This window comes from Solanum dulcamara, chromosome 7 (assembly GCF_947179165.1).
Source record: "Solanum dulcamara chromosome 7, daSolDulc1.2, whole genome shotgun sequence".
Classification (NCBI taxonomy): Eukaryota; Viridiplantae; Streptophyta; class Magnoliopsida; order Solanales; family Solanaceae; genus Solanum; species Solanum dulcamara.
Window position 1 is genome coordinate 25333326 of NC_077243.1, and position 18462 is coordinate 25351787.

At 33.1% G+C, this 18462-nt stretch overlaps 2 protein-coding genes across 3 annotated transcripts; one reads left to right on the forward strand and one right to left on the reverse strand.

Annotated features, from left to right (window-relative positions):
• Positions 1 to 7125: 7125 nt before the first annotated feature.
• Positions 7126 to 8488, forward strand: LOC129895758 (PLAT domain-containing protein 3-like). Its single transcript, XM_055971520.1, has 2 exons — positions 7126 to 7205; positions 7865 to 8488. The coding sequence occupies exons 1-2, from the start codon at positions 7131 to 7133 to the stop codon at positions 8336 to 8338; spliced, it is 549 nt and encodes a 182-aa protein (XP_055827495.1). The 5' UTR covers positions 7126 to 7130; the 3' UTR covers positions 8339 to 8488.
• A 4046-nt stretch (positions 8489 to 12534) lies between these two features.
• Positions 12535 to 18090, reverse strand: LOC129895817 (protein DYAD-like). 2 transcript variants are annotated; one of them, XM_055971591.1, is made up of 11 exons: positions 17783 to 18090; positions 16960 to 17019; positions 16316 to 16448; positions 15995 to 16113; positions 15149 to 15858; positions 14668 to 15051; positions 14465 to 14527; positions 14295 to 14376; positions 14141 to 14197; positions 13090 to 13788; positions 12535 to 12989 (listed from the first exon to the last, which is right to left on the reverse strand). In XM_055971591.1, the coding sequence occupies exons 2-11, from the start codon at positions 17014 to 17016 to the stop codon at positions 12771 to 12773; spliced, it is 2523 nt and encodes an 840-aa protein (XP_055827566.1). In that variant the 5' UTR covers positions 17017 to 17019; positions 17783 to 18090; the 3' UTR covers positions 12535 to 12770. The 2 variants fall into 2 exon arrangements, with proteins under 2 accessions (XP_055827566.1, XP_055827565.1); XM_055971590.1 differs by lacking the exons at positions 16316 to 16448; positions 16960 to 17019; positions 17783 to 18090 and having other exon boundaries at positions 12535 to 12968; positions 15995 to 16178.
• Between the last annotated feature and the right edge of the window lie 372 nt (positions 18091 to 18462).

Below are 18462 nucleotides of genomic sequence, written 5' to 3' on the forward strand. Positions count from 1 at the left end.
CCTACCTCAAATTCATGTTTCAACAACCTTACAATGCAAGAGCCTTCCTTTTTTGGGTTTGTTCTTCTCGTTCTTTATCTAGAAAACATAAAATACATATAAAGGATGAACACAGTGACCTAACTATCATGAAATATAACACAATTCACACCCTAGGCCAAACACCTTATCCTAACCCCATCCTAGAGCTATTTCCCACCATTAATTTTTAGTTCAAACCCTCCCTCAATGATTACCAACCACACTTTCTAGGTTCGAAGAATAAAAGTATGAATTTAGGGAGTAAAATTCTTACCTTAAGCATGAAAATCCGTGAAAAATTCATAGAATTCGTCATAGATCGCCTCTCAAAGTCTAGAAACTAATTTTGCAGAAAAAAGACCATTTCTGGGGGATTTCACGACTGAAGTCGCGACTGCCCCGCTAGCTCTGGTGGGATATGTAAAAATAGTGAGCTCGGAGTTTGTGCTCCAAACCCCTATTTCACAACACACCCCTTTCAAAGACGTATTAAAATATACCCTTCACACCAATTTTGATTTCAAGAGTTTTACTGTCCGAATGCGATTCCGCGAAGCTATAAATGCTCCGTATCATCCTGACTATCAGCCTATCCAAACAAATTAGAAGTTTGACCTACTATCATTCACATGATCATCCTAGACTTCACTTGACTCAAAATTCGTCTAAGTCTGGCTTAAGCTAAGTTTTTCTGAAGTTACTAGCCGAAGTTTTCTAGCCTGAAATCCTTCCTCATTGGCCTATTCCTAACGACGAGGACATGTCGTTACAATAGTAAACATATGTAATAATAAAGTCACAATGTAAAGGTTCAAAAGTCTTTTTTTAAGAAATCAGTGTTTGCATAGAGGATCGTACTCCTACAAAAGATAAAGAAAATTAAAACAAAAAATAATATTTTCAACTTAATACAATAGATTATTATTTCAAAATGTAACCTCTAATTATTTCATTTACTTCACCACTCATATATTCTAATTTTTTATTTTATTATGTACATATGAAAGGTTTGTACTTAAAAAAAATCAAAAATTTCTATTTTGCAAATTAAGAAAAATGAATGAACTATCATATCCAGAATGAAGACAAAGATCTATATTGTATTATCTGCCACTAATCTCTCTCTCTCTCTCTCTATATATATATATATATATATATATATTTAAAAAATAAAATAAAATAAAATAAAATAATAATAATAATTTTTTTTCTGATAATCACACGAAGCGCGGATAGTTTCAGTAATTTGAATACATATTTACTTAAATCGTGAATACTGCTAATATGACAATAATGTCGATTTGCTCATCCTCCTCGAATTCTTAAGTAAATTATGTTCAGATTGGGTAGGTAGGTGAACAATTAACTAGTTTTTAAGTAAAGTCCAAATAAATCTGCCGACGTGTGACTCTTTATGGAAAGCAAGTGAAAAATTGTCACGCTCAAATGAAGGAAAAATTACTCCCCATATATATTTAAGATACTATATTACCTCCTATAAACCTATTAATCAATAATTAATAATATAACAAAATTATTACGACTGATAACAAATATGATTTGATCAATATTAAAAAAAATATATATTTAATAAAAACTTAAGAGAAAAGATAGGTGTGCCTGTTAGAAGGAGTTACGGAAATGTAGGGATTGAGTATTATCCCCAAAAGGAAAAGATCACAACCAATTTCTTTATCCAATTTTCAAACCTCTTCCATTATCTTCTTCAAAAAGGATTTTCATTCTACTTCATGATCATCAACCAATTTTTCTTCTCCAATTTTCACTCGTAGTGTGCTTCGTTTTCATCAAGATTATTTTCTTCTTTTTTTGTTTGTGTTTTTTGATTCAATTTTAAATCATGAACAACAGATCGGATTCTCACTGTACTTTCAGAAAAAGTCTTAGATTTGCGAATAATTATGATCCAATTGTTCCACCCAGCTTTAATAGATTCACCCAAACTCCTGAGGAAGATATTAAGAATGGTATAAAAAGTGGAAATACTTCCATAGAGATCAATTCTACAAAATAATGTGACAAAAAGAAGGTTCAAGAATATCACATCTTTTCCGTTTGAAGATTCCAATTCAGATTTTGTTCATGACAAAAGTAACATAAGGAGAAAAACTGTTATGAAGGCTGATACTTCAAAAGTGAATAATTCAAAGGCTAATGTGTGTGTGAAGGAATCAAATTTTAAAAGAGGAAAAGTTTTTTTGAAGGTATTAAAAGTTCCATCTTTCTCATATTAAGTTGATTTTAATTTTCTAAACTTTGCCTATTTTTTTTAGTTTTTATTTTTGAGTGATATTTATCCCACATAAAACATTTGTTGTAAGTATTAGTTATGAACTCGAAATATGTTTATTTTTCTGCAAATTTTGACATAAAGTATATTCTTATTATTTTTATCAAAAAAAGCTGATTTTGTACCAAACTAATACATCAATAATATTTATGATTGTTGTACACGAATATGAAGGAGGTTTAAAGAGTATATATTTTTTAAGTTCAGAACCCTTCCTGAATAAGTTTTAAATAACCCTAAATTCATTAAATTTGAACTTGTTACCATTTTTTATACCAAAATTCTATAGTTAGTGAATATATTAAAATTTACTTAACAACTTAATAATTTGTTGGGGTTTGTGTGATTTCTGAAAGATATATTAAAAGATGTTTCTATCCCTTCCGCAAATTGATTTATATACCAGTTCATCGGTTGTTATCAACTTATGTACCAAATGCATATAATCAGTTTATATTCACATATTATATACAAATAGTTATGTCACTAGCATTGTCTTATTTTAATTTCTTTAAATTTGCTTTGTCTAAAAGTAACTTTTTGTTAATTCAGAAAGGAAAAAAAAGACATATACCCACTGGTGTTCCTACATCAATATTGAAGTTTATGATTAACTTAGGGAATGCCTCAACGACCAACAATTTCAACAGTTCTAGAAGTCTTCGTTTGGATTTTTTTCAATAATTGTGACTTATACACATGGGTCTTTGCTGAATACCAGGTCAAAATTTCAATTGAAAATTTCACTATGGTGCATTATTTTGGGAGTATGCAACATCAAAATAAAGTGACGGTGCAATCAACGAAAGCAAGGTGATCGGCACTTTTGCAAGCAAATTTGGTGAACCAAGTATTAAAAGAAAAGTTATTTCTAATACGCAAAAGTATCAGAGGCCCAATCCAAGATCAAGAATAAACAAATAGATGTTGAAGACTGTTAAAATTACCTCAGAGATAGTTAATTTTTTGAATACTTTAACTTATTAAGTATGCAATTATTTGAATTGGTATTGATTTTGATATGACATTGGGGAGAAGTGATTAGACAAGACATGACGCAATTACAGCTTATCGAGGACATGACCTTAGATAGGAGTGTGTGGAGGACCCGCATTCGGGTAGAAGGCTAGTACATAGTCGCGTTATCCTACCCTATTAGTAGGCGCATTAGCGCACTATAATTTCCTTTGTGGAGGACTCAGATTAGGATAAAAGGCTAAGTGATTCATCATTTGCACCATAGTAGTTGTAGTTCTGCTCATTGTTTATTGTCTTTTGACTAATGCATTGTATTGCTGTTTATAGTTGTGGCGCCGATGTACTTTGACTGTCTTACCTATCTTATCTTATCTTATTTATTTATTTATTTATTTATTGTAGTTATGCCTCTTTCTTCCCGTACCACTCTACCACGACTTTCCCTTTTGCTATTCCTGTTTCATCTTGTTTTCTATATGTTTGCCCCTATCTGACCTTTTATCTTGTCCTCTCTTAAAGCCGAGGGTCTTTCGTAAAACAGCCGCCCTACCTTTCAAGGTGGAGATTAGGTCTGCGTACACTCTACCCTCCCAAGACTCCACATTATGGGATTATTCTGGGTTTGTTGTTGTTGTTGTTATATTTAGGCACTGCATTATTTTTGGGTATGACATTGATATGTAATCTGTTTTTAGGTATAATATGACATTGATATTGAACTCTATTTTTTGGGGGTATGACAATGGTATAAAATCTATTTTTACGTATACTATTGGTATGAAACTTATTTAATAATGTTCTTTGGTATTTAATTCTGTCTTTTGAGTATGACATTAGGATTAATTCTGTTTTTAATTATGTTTATTTAGGTACAATATTATTTTTGGGTATGACATTGATATGAAATCAGTATGGGTATAATATGACATTATTATTGAATTTTCTTTTTTGTTTTGGTATTGGTACAAAATCAGTTTTTATGTATGTTATTGGTATGAAACTTATTTGATTATGTTCTTTGATATTTAATTATGTTTTTTGAGTATGACATTGGTATTAATTATGTTTTAATTATATCTATTTAGGTACGATATTACTTTTGGGTATGACAGTGGTATGAAATCTGTTTCTACGTATACTATGAAATTGACATTGAACTCTATTTTTTTGGGTGTGACATTGGTGTAAAATCTTTTTTTACGTATGATATTGGTATGAAACTTACTTAATTATATTTTTTTTGTATTTAATTCAGTTTTTTGAGTATGACATTGATATAAAAAAAAATCAGATATGATATTAGCATGAAACTTATTTAATTATGTTTTTATGAACGATATTTGTATTAATTATGTTATGACTCTTATTTTTAAAGTTATTATACATGATGAATCCCAACGATCTTCGTGTTGAATCAAAATCTAACATAAACTACTTTTCATGTTGAAATTAACAACAATAAAAAATTATGCAGGTTGCGAAAAAAAATAAATTATGATACCAATTTGAATTAATATTTCATGTTATCTATTTCTGTATTGAATTAAGATTGAATGAACGCTACCATCTTTCATACTGAAAAAAAGAATAAACTTTGTTATTATTCAAGATTTATATAAAAATAAATAAATTAAAACTCATGTATAGAAGACAAATAGGGAAGAAGAAGAATGAAAAAAAAATCCATATGAAAAAACTAAGAAAAAAATCATGTGGATGTATTTAAAGGAGAAAATTGTGTGAGAGTATCAAGGAAGATATTTTAGGAAAAAGAGAAAGATTTTTATTATTTTTTTGCATGAATTATGGAAAAAGATTAGGAAGAGAATATTGGAGAGAGATAATTTAGGAAGGAGAGATCTTTTTGACCAATTGACTAGGAGAAAATTAGGGAATCAGTACATCTGCAAGTTATAAAATATTATATCTATGGATAGTATTTTAGTTAATTAAATACATTAGGAATTTTTTTTAAAAAAATATTTTCATTTTTATTTTTAATTCATTATTAATTGGTTAGATATTGATAGAAATATAATGTTTTATACTGAAAACTGGAAAGTCCTGTTAGGACTAATAATTTATAATCTTTAATATGCCATTTATTCAATTTACTCATTCGAATAATTATCACTTTGGTCTTATTTGTTTTCAAGGTCTGAATTTTAATCATTCATATTTCATTCATTAAGTCTGTTTGTTTCAAGGTCTAAATCTTAATCATTCAAATTGTAATCATTAAGTGCATTTTTTTTTTAATTTTACAACCACTTAATGGGTCTGAATAGGTACATACAATCATCATCATTAGTCATCACCACCAATAATTGTCATATAAGAATATTAAAATTTTTTATTGATATAATATTAGATTAATTCAGCATTTTATTTGAATTTTATATTTATTATTTTTTAAATAAAGACAATTTTTATGCATTCAGATATTTAGAAAACAAACAATCTTAACTATTTAATATTCAGATCTTAATGTAACATCTTAATATTCAGATGTGTATTCAGATTCAGACTTTTAAATCTTAATACACGTCTTAATATTCAGATGTGCATTCAGATTCAGACGTCTTAATCTTAATACACATCTTAATATTTAGATGTGTATTCAGATTGAAGCGTCTTAATTTTAATGAAAACAAATGAGGTTTGTCTCTCGTGTTGTATTCTCTAACATGCATTAGAAACTAGACTGTCACAAAATAGCCTAATTTTCAGAAATTATTCTAAACATCAGAGTATACACCCTCATAATTTATAAATGTACTCCCTCCGTCTCATATTAGGTGGATATTTTACTAAAAATATTTTTCTCATAATACACTTACTAAATCAAGATAGAATTAATTAAATTTTTCCTATTTTACCCCTACAATTAATATGTCATTTTGAATGTAAATAATTTCTACTACTAGCTATTTCTATACTCTATATATATTTTATTAATATAAATAAAGGGCAAAATGGTAAAGTTTTTCAATATATTAATAATTTTTTAATCACCGTGTAAAGCTGGAAGTGTTCCTAAATAAGAATGCGGCCCCCTCAACTATGGAATATAGAGCAAAATTGCTTTTATTTTAATTTTAGTCCCAAAGATACACATGTCACAGGTGAATTGGTTCAAATCTGTTCCTCAAATCTCAACTATGAGAAATAGAATAAGTTTGTCCAAATTGTGCTAATTATAAGTGAATTAGTTCATATTTACCTCTCAAAATTAATAGTTTTTAAAACTCAACCCTTTTTTACAAAGAAAATGATGTGAATTAAAAGGAGAAGAGAGAGAAAAAAGGAAAAAGCCTATTGATTTTTTCGTACAAGCAGCTATAGAGCCCGTTTGGATTGGTTTTAAGTTGGTCAAAATCAACTTAAAGCCCCTTTTTAGCTTTTGGACGTGTTTGCCTAATGCTGACTTTAAGCCATAAAGTTCTTAAAGTCAGTCAAAAATGAAAAGTTAGGATTCCTAACTTTTTTTTTCTAGAGTGCTTAAATCATTTTCTTTTAAAGTCATTTTCTTTGACCATGAAAATTACTTTTATATCCCTTATATTTTAACTAAATTCCAAACTACCTTTTTTTATTCTTTTAACCCTAAAAAAATTCACATCATAAGCAATTTTATCCAAACACTCAACTGCTTATTTATAAAAATAACTTTCAGCACTTCAAAATTCTAAATTCACTTCATACATAAAAGTTACTTTTTTTAAGCCCATCCAAACGGGCTCATAATGATACGGCCCCAATATTGGGTTTATAATGGAGTGTGCTACCACTCAAGTCTTAATTTGGAGATCAAAGAAAAATGACGAGTCGCCACTTCTTCTTTGATGTTGTTTTCACTTTCTTCCTTTCAGCTCATATTGTTGCTGGTTCATCTGTAAGTCTTACTTAATTCCCTCTTCCTGTTTAACTAATTTAATTCTTTTACATCTCAACTCCATCTCTCTCGATTGATCGAGTTTCATTTTTTGAGTTCACTGTAATATTTATTGTCGCCTTTTTGCTTTTCACTTATATATTCGCTATTTTTTGTTTCTCTTTTTCTTCATTTTAGATCAACACGTACCTATTTACCTGCTCCTTCAGATCTGAATCTGTACTATTCATGCAACTATTTCCCTAATATTGGATTTTTGGATGCTTTTCACATTTTCTCCTTCTACCTAGTAATTATTATTCTCTCTGTTGTTTCAAACTAATTTGAGTTTAAAATAATTTGTCTTGATTTACCTATTACATTTTCGTTTATAACTAAAATAGTACTCCTGTCACAAAATAAGTGTCATTTAGCTTAAAAAGAAAAAAAATTATTCCAAAATATTTTTCCTATAAGAATTCAAGACAACAATTAGTAATTAAAATCATTTATACTCTTGTATCAAAAAACCACTTCTTCTTAATAGAAACATCTAATAAATATGAGCAATTTAGTAAATCATGCTTGTATTTTATTTTTATTTTACTTGATGGACTTGAAAAGAACTAAAATGACACATATTTTGGGACGGAATATTTATAGATGTCTTGGTGATGAAGGAAGAGTGTGTGTATACTCTGTATGTTCGAACTGGCTCAATCTTTAAGGGTGGAACTGACTCCAAAATCAGCGCTACACTTGGCGATGCTACCGGAAGATCAGTATGGATTCCAGATCTTGAGAAGTGGGGTTTAATGGGTCCAAATTATGATTACTACGAAAGGGGTAATGTGGATATCTTTACTGGTAGAGGCCAATGTCTTAACCCACCAATTTGCAGACTTAATGTTACTTCTGACGGATCTGGAGACCACCATGGATGGTTCCTAGATTTCGTTGAGACCACTTTCACTGGGCCTCACAAACAGTGTAGTAAGACCATATTCTTTGTGGAACAATGGTTGGCTTCTGATGCCCCTCCTTATGAGTTATCTGTTTCTCTTGATGGCTGTAGAAAGATGAAGAATAATGGGCTTGGTGGACATGCTAGGCGTTTTGTTGTGGGTAAGCCCGCTAGGTCTGCTTCAGAATAGTTTGGTTTGTTGGAATTTATCATGGAAGATGGTCAAGGTCAACTGAGAACTATCATGTGTCTCTTTTAATTTTGTCATAACAAGTATCCACGAGTTATAATATTGTGTGTTCCTTACAACTTGATTGAAATAAAGGTTCTTGTTTGAGCCTTCCTTTCTTGTTTGTTTAAATTAAGCCATCTTTGATTTGTTCTTTGGTAATTGCAGTCTTTTAAACTTAAGTTGAGAAGGATGTTCAAAATTCTGGAATACTAAATAATTATGGCAGCGTAACGTCACAACCTTAAACTTCGACCAAGCACACCGTACCATACTTGGCAACTCGCTCAAGGCTTGCATGACTTACTCATTCTTCTTGATATGTCAAATCAGTCCAACTACACTCGAATTTTTTAAGAGAATGTTAGATAAAAAAAGACGAGTGATTTAACAAAGGGCACTTTTATATTAGGCAAAACTGCCTAATTAAACATATATTCATACTATATCTATTAATTTAATTTATACTATCAAATAATTACTTATTATTCCATTATTTATTAATTATGTACTACATTAGGATGAGATACATCAGTTATTAAAAATAGCCAAAAATAGATTAATTATCTCCCTAAGTTACTCTTTCACTCCAAATAGCATTTTTGAGGAGTTTCTCTAACCGACATGGTCAGAGTTATCCAGTATCTTATCATGGTAAAGGACGAACTTAACTAATGGATCCAATCTCTGAGCCCTTATCAAGGGCTTTCTGAGGAGTCGTTCGAATCAACGACACGATCCTATCCTATATTGACGATGCAATTTTGGGGTTTGGATTATTTGAACCCTCGCCCAACTTGGTGCTCAATACTACTCCAAAAAATATAAATTGTGCTCAATAACTGTAAAGATATCCCACTTGAGAGAAAAATTGAAAATCTGATACTTTGAGTCTATGCTCAATTATACTTCTTTAAAACTAAACTAAACAGAACTTTAAAAACTTGACTATGCTTATCTGAAAATCTTACTATGCTTTCTCAAATTTGAGATATGCTTTCATTAAAGATGAACATGCTTTTCTTAAGAAACTGTCTGTACTTTCTTTCTAAAAATATGCATCTGGATGCAAAAATATACTTTCTTGAAACTCTTCTAAAATAATGCACTTAAAACAGAATGTACTTTCTTGAGATCTTCTAAAATAATGCACTTAAAGCAAAATATAATTTCTTGAAATTCTCCAAAATAATACACCTGAAACTAAATATACTTTCTTGAACTCTTTCTCAAAAGACTTCTTTAAAATCTTGAAACTTACTTTATTCATGAAAACGATGCATATGAAATACAATGACAAGATTTTTAAATAACTTTAGCTAGAAAGGAGTCCATGTGGTATAATAAGCATGAACTACAAATTCAAAAAATAAACATGAACTATGAATTAAAGATCATTAATGATATGAATTACCATAACTTTGATTAAAAAAATCAAGAATCAACTATAGGAGATAGAGAGAATTTGAAATCATAAAATTTGGGGATAAGAAAATCTAGCTTTGATCTTACTAACTGATATCACATGAGATGTAGGACAAGAGGAAGAACTTGATTCATCAGTATTATAGGCTTGCATACCTTAATTGCTCCACAAATCTTGAAAAAGAACACTAACATGATGAAGAACGGTCAAGAAACCCTTTCTTGAAATTCTTGGATTCATTTCTTGAAAACCCTATGTTTTGATGGTAGATTCTTGCATAGGATACATAAATATATGTTATAATCACTAGAAAATTGTGAGAGTACGCTACCTTGATTTGGAAGGAAGAATTGAGTTCTTGATTTCACTAGATATAGGAAGAAAATTTGATGTTGGAATCTTGTAGAAATTCTAGGATTTATATGGTAAGATCATAGAGAATACTTACCAAGACTTAGTAGGGTTGAAGAGAAATCTTGGGGCTGTTGGGATCAACCAAGGGGTGAAAAGCGAGAAGAGAAACTCAAAATAGCATTTTTATGAAATCTAAAAAACCAATATATGCCTGATATATGAGTCATATACATGATATATGGACCTTCTACGACCCATGAAATGATCCACGACCTGTGGAATGCTTCTGTGAATCAGGTGAAAATCTCAAGTGTCTGAACCTATTCCACAAGTTGAAATCACAGTCCATAGACACTTTCACGGCCGATAGTTTCCAGTCGTAGAACCTGGAACAAAATTTCAACTCGGAGTGTATTTAGTAAAACGGTCATAACTTGTTACTACGAACTTGGATTAACAACCGATCGATGGCGTTGGAATGAATACTCATAGACCTTTAATTTTATAGGTTATAGGTCATCTAACTCTTCATATTCTTCCAAGAGATATGATCATTTGAAGTTGTCTCTTGCATGATCTCATGGAAAAACTTAATCGGTAGAAAAACTTTGAACTCGACTTAGTGTTAGAGGTTTCTTATGACCCTAATTCACATCTAATTACACTTATAATACTTAGGAATTGATCTTATCACATATATACAATTAGAAATTGTCAATTTTGAACCTATACGCACACGAAGAATGGTTCGGATCTTAATTTAGAAATTTTGGGGTGTTGCATCTACCTCTACCACGCCCTCTGCCTCTAAAAGATCCTCTGCCACATCCTTGTACTTCTTGTTCTAGTGACTTCTCATTCTGAATTGAAGGCTCTTCCTTCACTTGAAAAGCTTGTTCTTTAGTCCTCTCTATTGACTTATTGATCACCGACTCATGAGATTGCAAAAAACCCATTAGTTGATCAAATGAAAATACAGATAAGTCTTTTGATTCCTCTACGACTGTAACTGCATGATCAAACTTTGAAGGTAAAATTGTTAAAACTTTTGAGACTACAATTTAATCACCTACCTCTTCATCATATGATTTCATTTGACTTACAATTCCGCTAAAATATTGATATAAAAAAATCTTACACAGATTCATTGTTTTTCATGAACAATGTTTTAAAATCTCGATGAAAAAAATTGTAGTTTCATAGTGATTATCTTTGAGGAACCTTGAAACTGTGTTTTCAAAATCTTCCAAGCATCTCTTGAGGTATTAGTCGGTGCAATTGTTGAGAAAATTGTCTCATGAATGTCTTGCTGAATAAAGAACAACGCTTTGATGTCATTCTTTCTGATTTCTTTCAATCTCCTTTCTTCCTCTGTATCCGGCTCTTTCACATCAACGACCCATCTTCGACTATGTCCCACAATTCTTGAGACCTAAAAACGATCTTCATCTTGATACTCCAAAACTCATACTTCTGGCCATTGAAGACGGGTATGAGAGGTTGTGAAGAAGAGGACATACCATTTGCTGCCATAACTCCTTTTTTTCTCTTCTTGTATTTCACTCATTATTTATTAATCGCTTTATCGTCCAGTCAGAGACCGAATAGTTGCTATGATACCACAATATAGGAAAAAGAGAGTTTATTCAACTAGAATAGTTATAGTTAAGCGAAGAAGATGAAGGAAATTTCTTTTACAAGAGCATACTTTTATTAACTGCAAGTCTCCGCCTTTTATAGGCTTACAAATACCGAAAGATCATAGACTCCACATGACTAAAAACTAGGAAACATACCAAAAAATAGCAAGACTCTTACAGCTTTAGTAAAACTTATCCTAAGCAGTAAACTTAAAATACAGATTTTGAATCAATTCTCAACACTATCTTTTAATGTTCGTATCATTGAAAGGAAAATTAAGCAGGTTTTATTTTTCGTACAATTAATGAAAATGATGCCTTCTTCAGTAAGTGAAGTTGTGCATTTATTAACATGGTTTTTGCCCCTTCTGAAGATGAAATCTAGCAGTTAATTAAATTCAATTACTACTGCTACTTTGGCACTGAAGGGTACTTGTTGGTTTAAATGACAAATTTATTGCCATAAAATCATTACGTATTCAATTTTGTCAAAGTGTTATTTGGATTCGAATCAGCTATTTCTTCTACTGTAACTCAAGGATAGATATGAAATGCTCGACTTTTTTTTTCTCACTTCCATGCAGCTTTACATGCCTCATCTACCTGTTCAACCCAGCAAAAAAAAAAAAAAGATGCCTTGAATACCTTGTTTTCGTTATTTCCGTTAATAATAATCTCATCATAAAACAGTTGAGACGTAGTGTACTAGATAGCTGTGTATTTTCACCAATTCAAACTTTGGAAAGAAAAAAACATCAGATCAATTTTTCCTATTACTCGGGATAGGGAGCACGAATATACTGAGATTTAAACATACACTTAACGTGTGATATTGATTCCTACCGATACCATTAGAAGGTATGCAAGCATCCACTGGAAAAGCAACTCAACAAAAAGTAGCATCTTCAACTTATGCTTAGAAACAAAGACCTAATAGTCTTAGTTACTGCTACTAGTACTCTGTTTAGTTCCTCTAAATGATGGACTCATCTGAGGCTGTGTTTCTTGGAGTAGCCAGAACTAACCAACTTGCAGATCCCTGGGGCAAGGATGTGGCAGATGAAGAGCAGCATTTGCTTGCTTGTTGCTGACCGTACTCCTTCTCACTGATGCTAACCTGGCTAGCGGTGTCATTCCCTGAATCTTGCCGTGCTTTACTCATCTTGACTCCCTTCACCGGAGAGGACAATGTCTTGAGTACATATATACATACAGAATTAAGGCGGCAATCAATTATCAAGAACATAATTACTATTAACTAGATGGAGTGCAAGGGGTTAAATGATACTCACATGAGGCATGACAGTAGTTGTTGTGGTTATAGTTTGTCTTGATGTTGGGGTTTGGCGAAATCCTTCACCAGTGTTATGAGGGACATCATTTAAGTTGATGAGAGTAGTTGTCTTGTTTTCAGTTGAGTAATTCATCATGTTATCCCCAGCTTCATAGCAAGTTTCACTAGAGATGGTGGAGACAGTAACAGTGACTGCTCGTCTTTCAGGGACAGGCTTGACAGGGGAAGCTGGGTGGCTGTTATGAAAATTATTAGTGTAAGGCAGCAATGAAGGAGGAGCTATGGCAGTTGAAGAAGAGACTGAGGGTGGTGTTTGGACCATATGAAGATCTTCAACCTGGACCACAACCTGAGGGGACATGTTACAACCACTACTCTTGCGGACCATGTTTGGCCAAAGGAAGCTACCCTGGGGTTTGCACAATCTGAAGCCACTCTTAAGCCTTTGTATCTTTGCAGCTTTTCCCTCAGCAGCTGGGGCAGTAGTTTTTGCTTTTCTGGGGTTAATTATTGAAAGCTCCTTGCTCTGATCATTTGATCTCTCCATTGCTACGTCCACTGCTTGCACTCCCTGTTTGTCACTTCCTTGTTCCAATTCCTTTTTCTTAACTTCAGCTAATTGCTCAGCCGACAACATTAGTGTCGTGATCGACCTTTCTTTTTCTTCCAGTTTAGACATCAGGTTCAGAAACTTTTCCTGTATTCAACACCCAATTAAAATTTAACAGTCCACAGAAATTATTAGTACTAAAAATATAACGACTCCTACAGCAACATGCATATCCTACAGTACCATGCATCTCTACTTCCTCACCTAATCAAACATAATTAAGCCCCACCTCTCCCTTTTCCCTTCAACCTAAACCAGAAACAAAAACTCAGAGAACCAGAGAGGGGAAGTAGTGCATTTTTTATGGATTTAGGAGACATCAGAAATGATTGAGTTGGGTATCTCAAATGTGAGTTACAGAATAATATGAAACTATGGAAGTGTGAGCTGCATCTAATTCCACATGCAAAGCAATATATAGGCTAATTAATTAAAATACCTCCATTTTTGCCATAAAATCTGAATTAGCTATCATTAATTGTTTCTTGCACTTTTCCTGCCACAAAAACAGAACATGAAGTATAATTACCAAACGGGTTTATTAATTCGGAAACCATTCAAATGACAAACTTTTGGCTTTTAGAAATAAATACCATTGATGGAATAGCTGTCCTTGAAGTCTCAATAGCTTTGGTTTCTTGTTGCTTCTTCTTCAATTCAAGCTCCTCAATCTTTCTGCACAAATAAAAACACAGCCATAGATATTTATACATCACCAATGTAAAAGCTTAAAATTACAGTATAGAATCATCAGTACATTCACCTTTTCAGCTTTCTAACTTCTACTTCCAACTGTTTCTTGGAAAGCACCATCTCCTCCCAGTCTCTGTTTTACGACCAACATTAACAGATATAACAAAATCATCAGAGCTCGACAAGAACAACCATAAACAAACTTTTTTTTTCTGGGACATGGACATGCACTTTGAAAAACTAGTGTATTAATTAATAGCATTTTCAGCTAACCTTTTGAGTACAAAAATCTCATTTTTCAGGTGCTTAAATTCCTGGGTACAGACGGGGTGTTGAGTGGGGGAGTCTCCGAGCTCCCAACCAGGTGGGGGAATCCAATAAGGATCATTAACACCGGCCTCCTTCCTGATGTTAACTAGGTCAGCACTCTCCAGCCAATACTCCATTGCACCCTCAGCATTGTGGCGGCGACGAAAACGTTCATTTCCTCCAGGTGCAATATTACCGGCCATGTGCTTGAGCAAATGATCCAACAGGCCGGTATCTCCAATGTTCTTCCGTGCCTCTGCTCTCAACTCTGGCCGGAGAATTGGGTTATTAGCTGTTGCACCCTTTGCCTTCATCACCTCCATTAAGTTCTTCTCCGCCGACTTGTACCTTCAGTGAAGGCATTAGAAGTTAAAGAGAGAATTGTTTTATTCCTGAAACTACAATACATAAGAGGGATAACGCAATGGATTATAGCTTTACTTACCTCTCTGTAGACCAACGGTCTTTGGGGTCTTTGTATACTGTCAACTGCCTGCATTTGTTTTTCTTGGCAACTTTGTTTTTCTGCCTTTGAGTCTCAACCCTTGTTTTCTTTGCCTGTTTTGCTGTAGTTGCTCTTAAGATATATCTTTTTCTCTTCAGGTTCCTGTTAGTCTTCTCTGTTACAGCTTCCTCCTCCTCATCGTTCTCCTCTGTTTCTTCATCTTCTTCCTGCTTTAATGATTCAGCGCCGACTTCATCCTCTTCTTCACCTCCTTCCTCTTCATCCTCCTCCTCCTCATCTTCTTCAGATTTTGCAGGTACTTCCACCTTTGGAATTTCATCTCCTTGAACGAAACTGGAAGAAGACTTGGTGTTGTTGCTTTCTTCGTGTCTCCCCAGAAACTTGACTTGCCTGCGTATCCCCCAGGTAACCATTCCATTGACCTTGAGCTGAGAGAAGCAGGTTCCACTCTTTGGAGGAACAGCCAAATTAATGGAGTTGAGCAACCAGAAGCTATGAAGATGCTTCTTCTCGGCAAAGTCGTGTGAAGGAACTTGACGGAGAAGCACTTTATTAGCGAGAGCTGTTCCCATGACGAATTTTTCGTCAAAAGCTGGATACATCTCCCGGGTGCTATTGCTGAAGTATGTTTGTAGTGACTCCATGCTCGGGAATCTGACTGCCACATTCAATGCAGTTGTCTCGCTCACCTCATCATGAAAAAAAAATTCAAAAAAATGAATATATAGCTGTTTATAATTCGGGACGTACCATAAATTACATATATATTTTTTGTAAATAGATAACATGATCAGGGATTGATTAATTAATTAATATTCTCCTCACCATAGCTACACGGATGGACTTGAGTTGAACTGGAGTCCTGGGAGGCAAAAATATATGATCAATCTCGTAAATAGAACCTATCTCAATGTTCATCTTGGCACCCAGACTTTCATGGTCGTCTGCTGAAAAGTGGAAAAAGGGATAATCATGAGAATACATTTTCCGAGAAGTCAGTTAACTTTTGAAAACCCAAAGTCGTCTAATTTATTTGAAAGATGAGTAAAATGGGGTATAAGAGGTTGATTCAGATGCGGCTAAAAATATAGTACTCCACTACTAGTGCTGCAGAAAGGGAAAAGAAAAGAGAGAGAGAGAGAGTACCGTGGCTTTTTAGGGTACAGTGATTATCTGATGTGGGCAGAAGTGGTTGGTTTTCATGTCTGGCCAAAGCTGGTACTGTAGTCTCTGCGCCAGCGACACTGCTTTGCTTTTGCCCTTTTAGGTAATCCATTTCCTGTGCGTACATATAATAAAGCTTGTATTACAAAATATGAACACCACCACCATTATCCTTCATTCTCTACAATATAATAAAATATAGCACGTACTCTCAATTTCACTCTCTTTCTACATATATATTATGATCGATCCTTGGAAATATTAGTATTATATTAACATGCATAAGATATAAACTAATTGTATTTTAAGTGTTTCTTTATGCGGGTTATTTAAAATCACCATCATCATCAAGAAGATTTCTTTTTGTCTTTTTGCCGTCACAATAAGCAGGAGAAAGAAATACACACAATATTACATGCACGCACTCGCATTGAAAGCTACTTTTTTAATTGGCGCGTGTAAGTTACTCACATCACATAAAGCCAAAGAACTAATTAATGGCATAACAGATAAAGGAAATATTAGATACTGATTGCATTGTCTAATACAGAAACCATTTCGTCCCTGATCCGAAGTGCGCAACTATTTAGAGAGAGAAAATGTGTAAGTAGAGAGAGAAAGCTTACGAGGTTAGCTTGAACGATTTTTCTGGATCTTTTTCTGTAGTAAGTTTCCATTGCCATTATCTGTAAGCAAAAAACTGTGAGTAATTAACGCTAATTAATGATATGCCTAAAAATTTGGGGGGAGTTTTTGGGGTTCAAACTCAAAAAGTTGATCGGCTTCTGTTATTAGGGTTTCCAGAAATGAAGAGTTCCATGTATAGTAATGCATTAAACATAGCGGCTGAAAAGCAAAAAGATCAAAAAACTCAAAATAGATATATACCCAGACATGAACTGGGCTACCCGCAGTCTTCACAGCATGCTTTCTCTCCTATACGCCAACTTAATTTATGTATATTCATCCAACACAAACATATTACTGATAAAAAGTGGGGAAAATCCAGTGCTTTTTGACTAAACTGATCGATCAGAAAAAGCTGTAAACTTACGGAAAAATTTGCAGATTAATGATTCATTGAGTTCATATTCATATCAAAACAAGAAGTATTCATCTTTTTGTATTTATTTTTTTGGAGATTGTAGCTTACAAAGAAAATAAACACATGAAAACAGTTGTGATTACTAAAATAACTTGATCGACCCAGTTTCTAGAACTTGACTTCATATGTTTTCTTATTTAGCCCTAGATCGACACCATTTTTTTTCCTGAGAAAACAACAAGCTAAGATGGTATAATTTCTTGGAAAATAATTTCCAGCATGAAAATAAAGAAACCCTAACTGTCATCCCTCATACACAGACGACTCAGAGAGATCACATGCATGTGAAACAGAAAAAAGAAGAAGATGAAAACAAGTAGAGAAAATGAAAAGCTTGTTCATACCTGTGTGTCTGAAAAGGAATAGCTAGGAACCCTAGTTATGGAGGAAATGCGTGCTGTGTGGGTTTTTGATGGATATATATAGTTGAAAACTGCGAGAATGAATGGGAAAGTGTAGATCTTTATGATTTTTCCAACTATATTTCTGAGGCTAGCTAGCTTGTGGAAGAAGAACGTATTGTAGCAAAGGGCAAAAATGGAGTTGAATGAAAGGGTGTTATTAGGAGCAGTACTGAAATTGAGCTGAGAGAGAGATGATAAAAGTAACTGATAATTGCAACGGCGAACACCGGTGCGTGTTGCTGCTCACGTGCCCTTGCACAATGCTGCAAGCTTTGGTCCCCCCATTCTCTTAAAATTACTTTCTTACCCCTACGCGCTAACATGTTCATCAGTTTCTTCCGGATCTTTCTATTCAGTATTCGCTATTAGTAAAAAAAAAAGGCTTAACTTTTCGACGGTCTCTTAAATCGTCTGCATAATTCGTTTAGGTATTTTAACTGAGATTTATACTTATTGAACATTTAAATTATTTAAAATATGTGTTAATTAAACACAAAATATTGATGTGGCAATATAAATATACCCCACTTGATATTAGGCGCGTAAATAGGTCCCAAAAATATATCTTGTTTTTATTTTTTTAAAAAACTTGTCCTTTTTTATTCTAACATCGACACTTG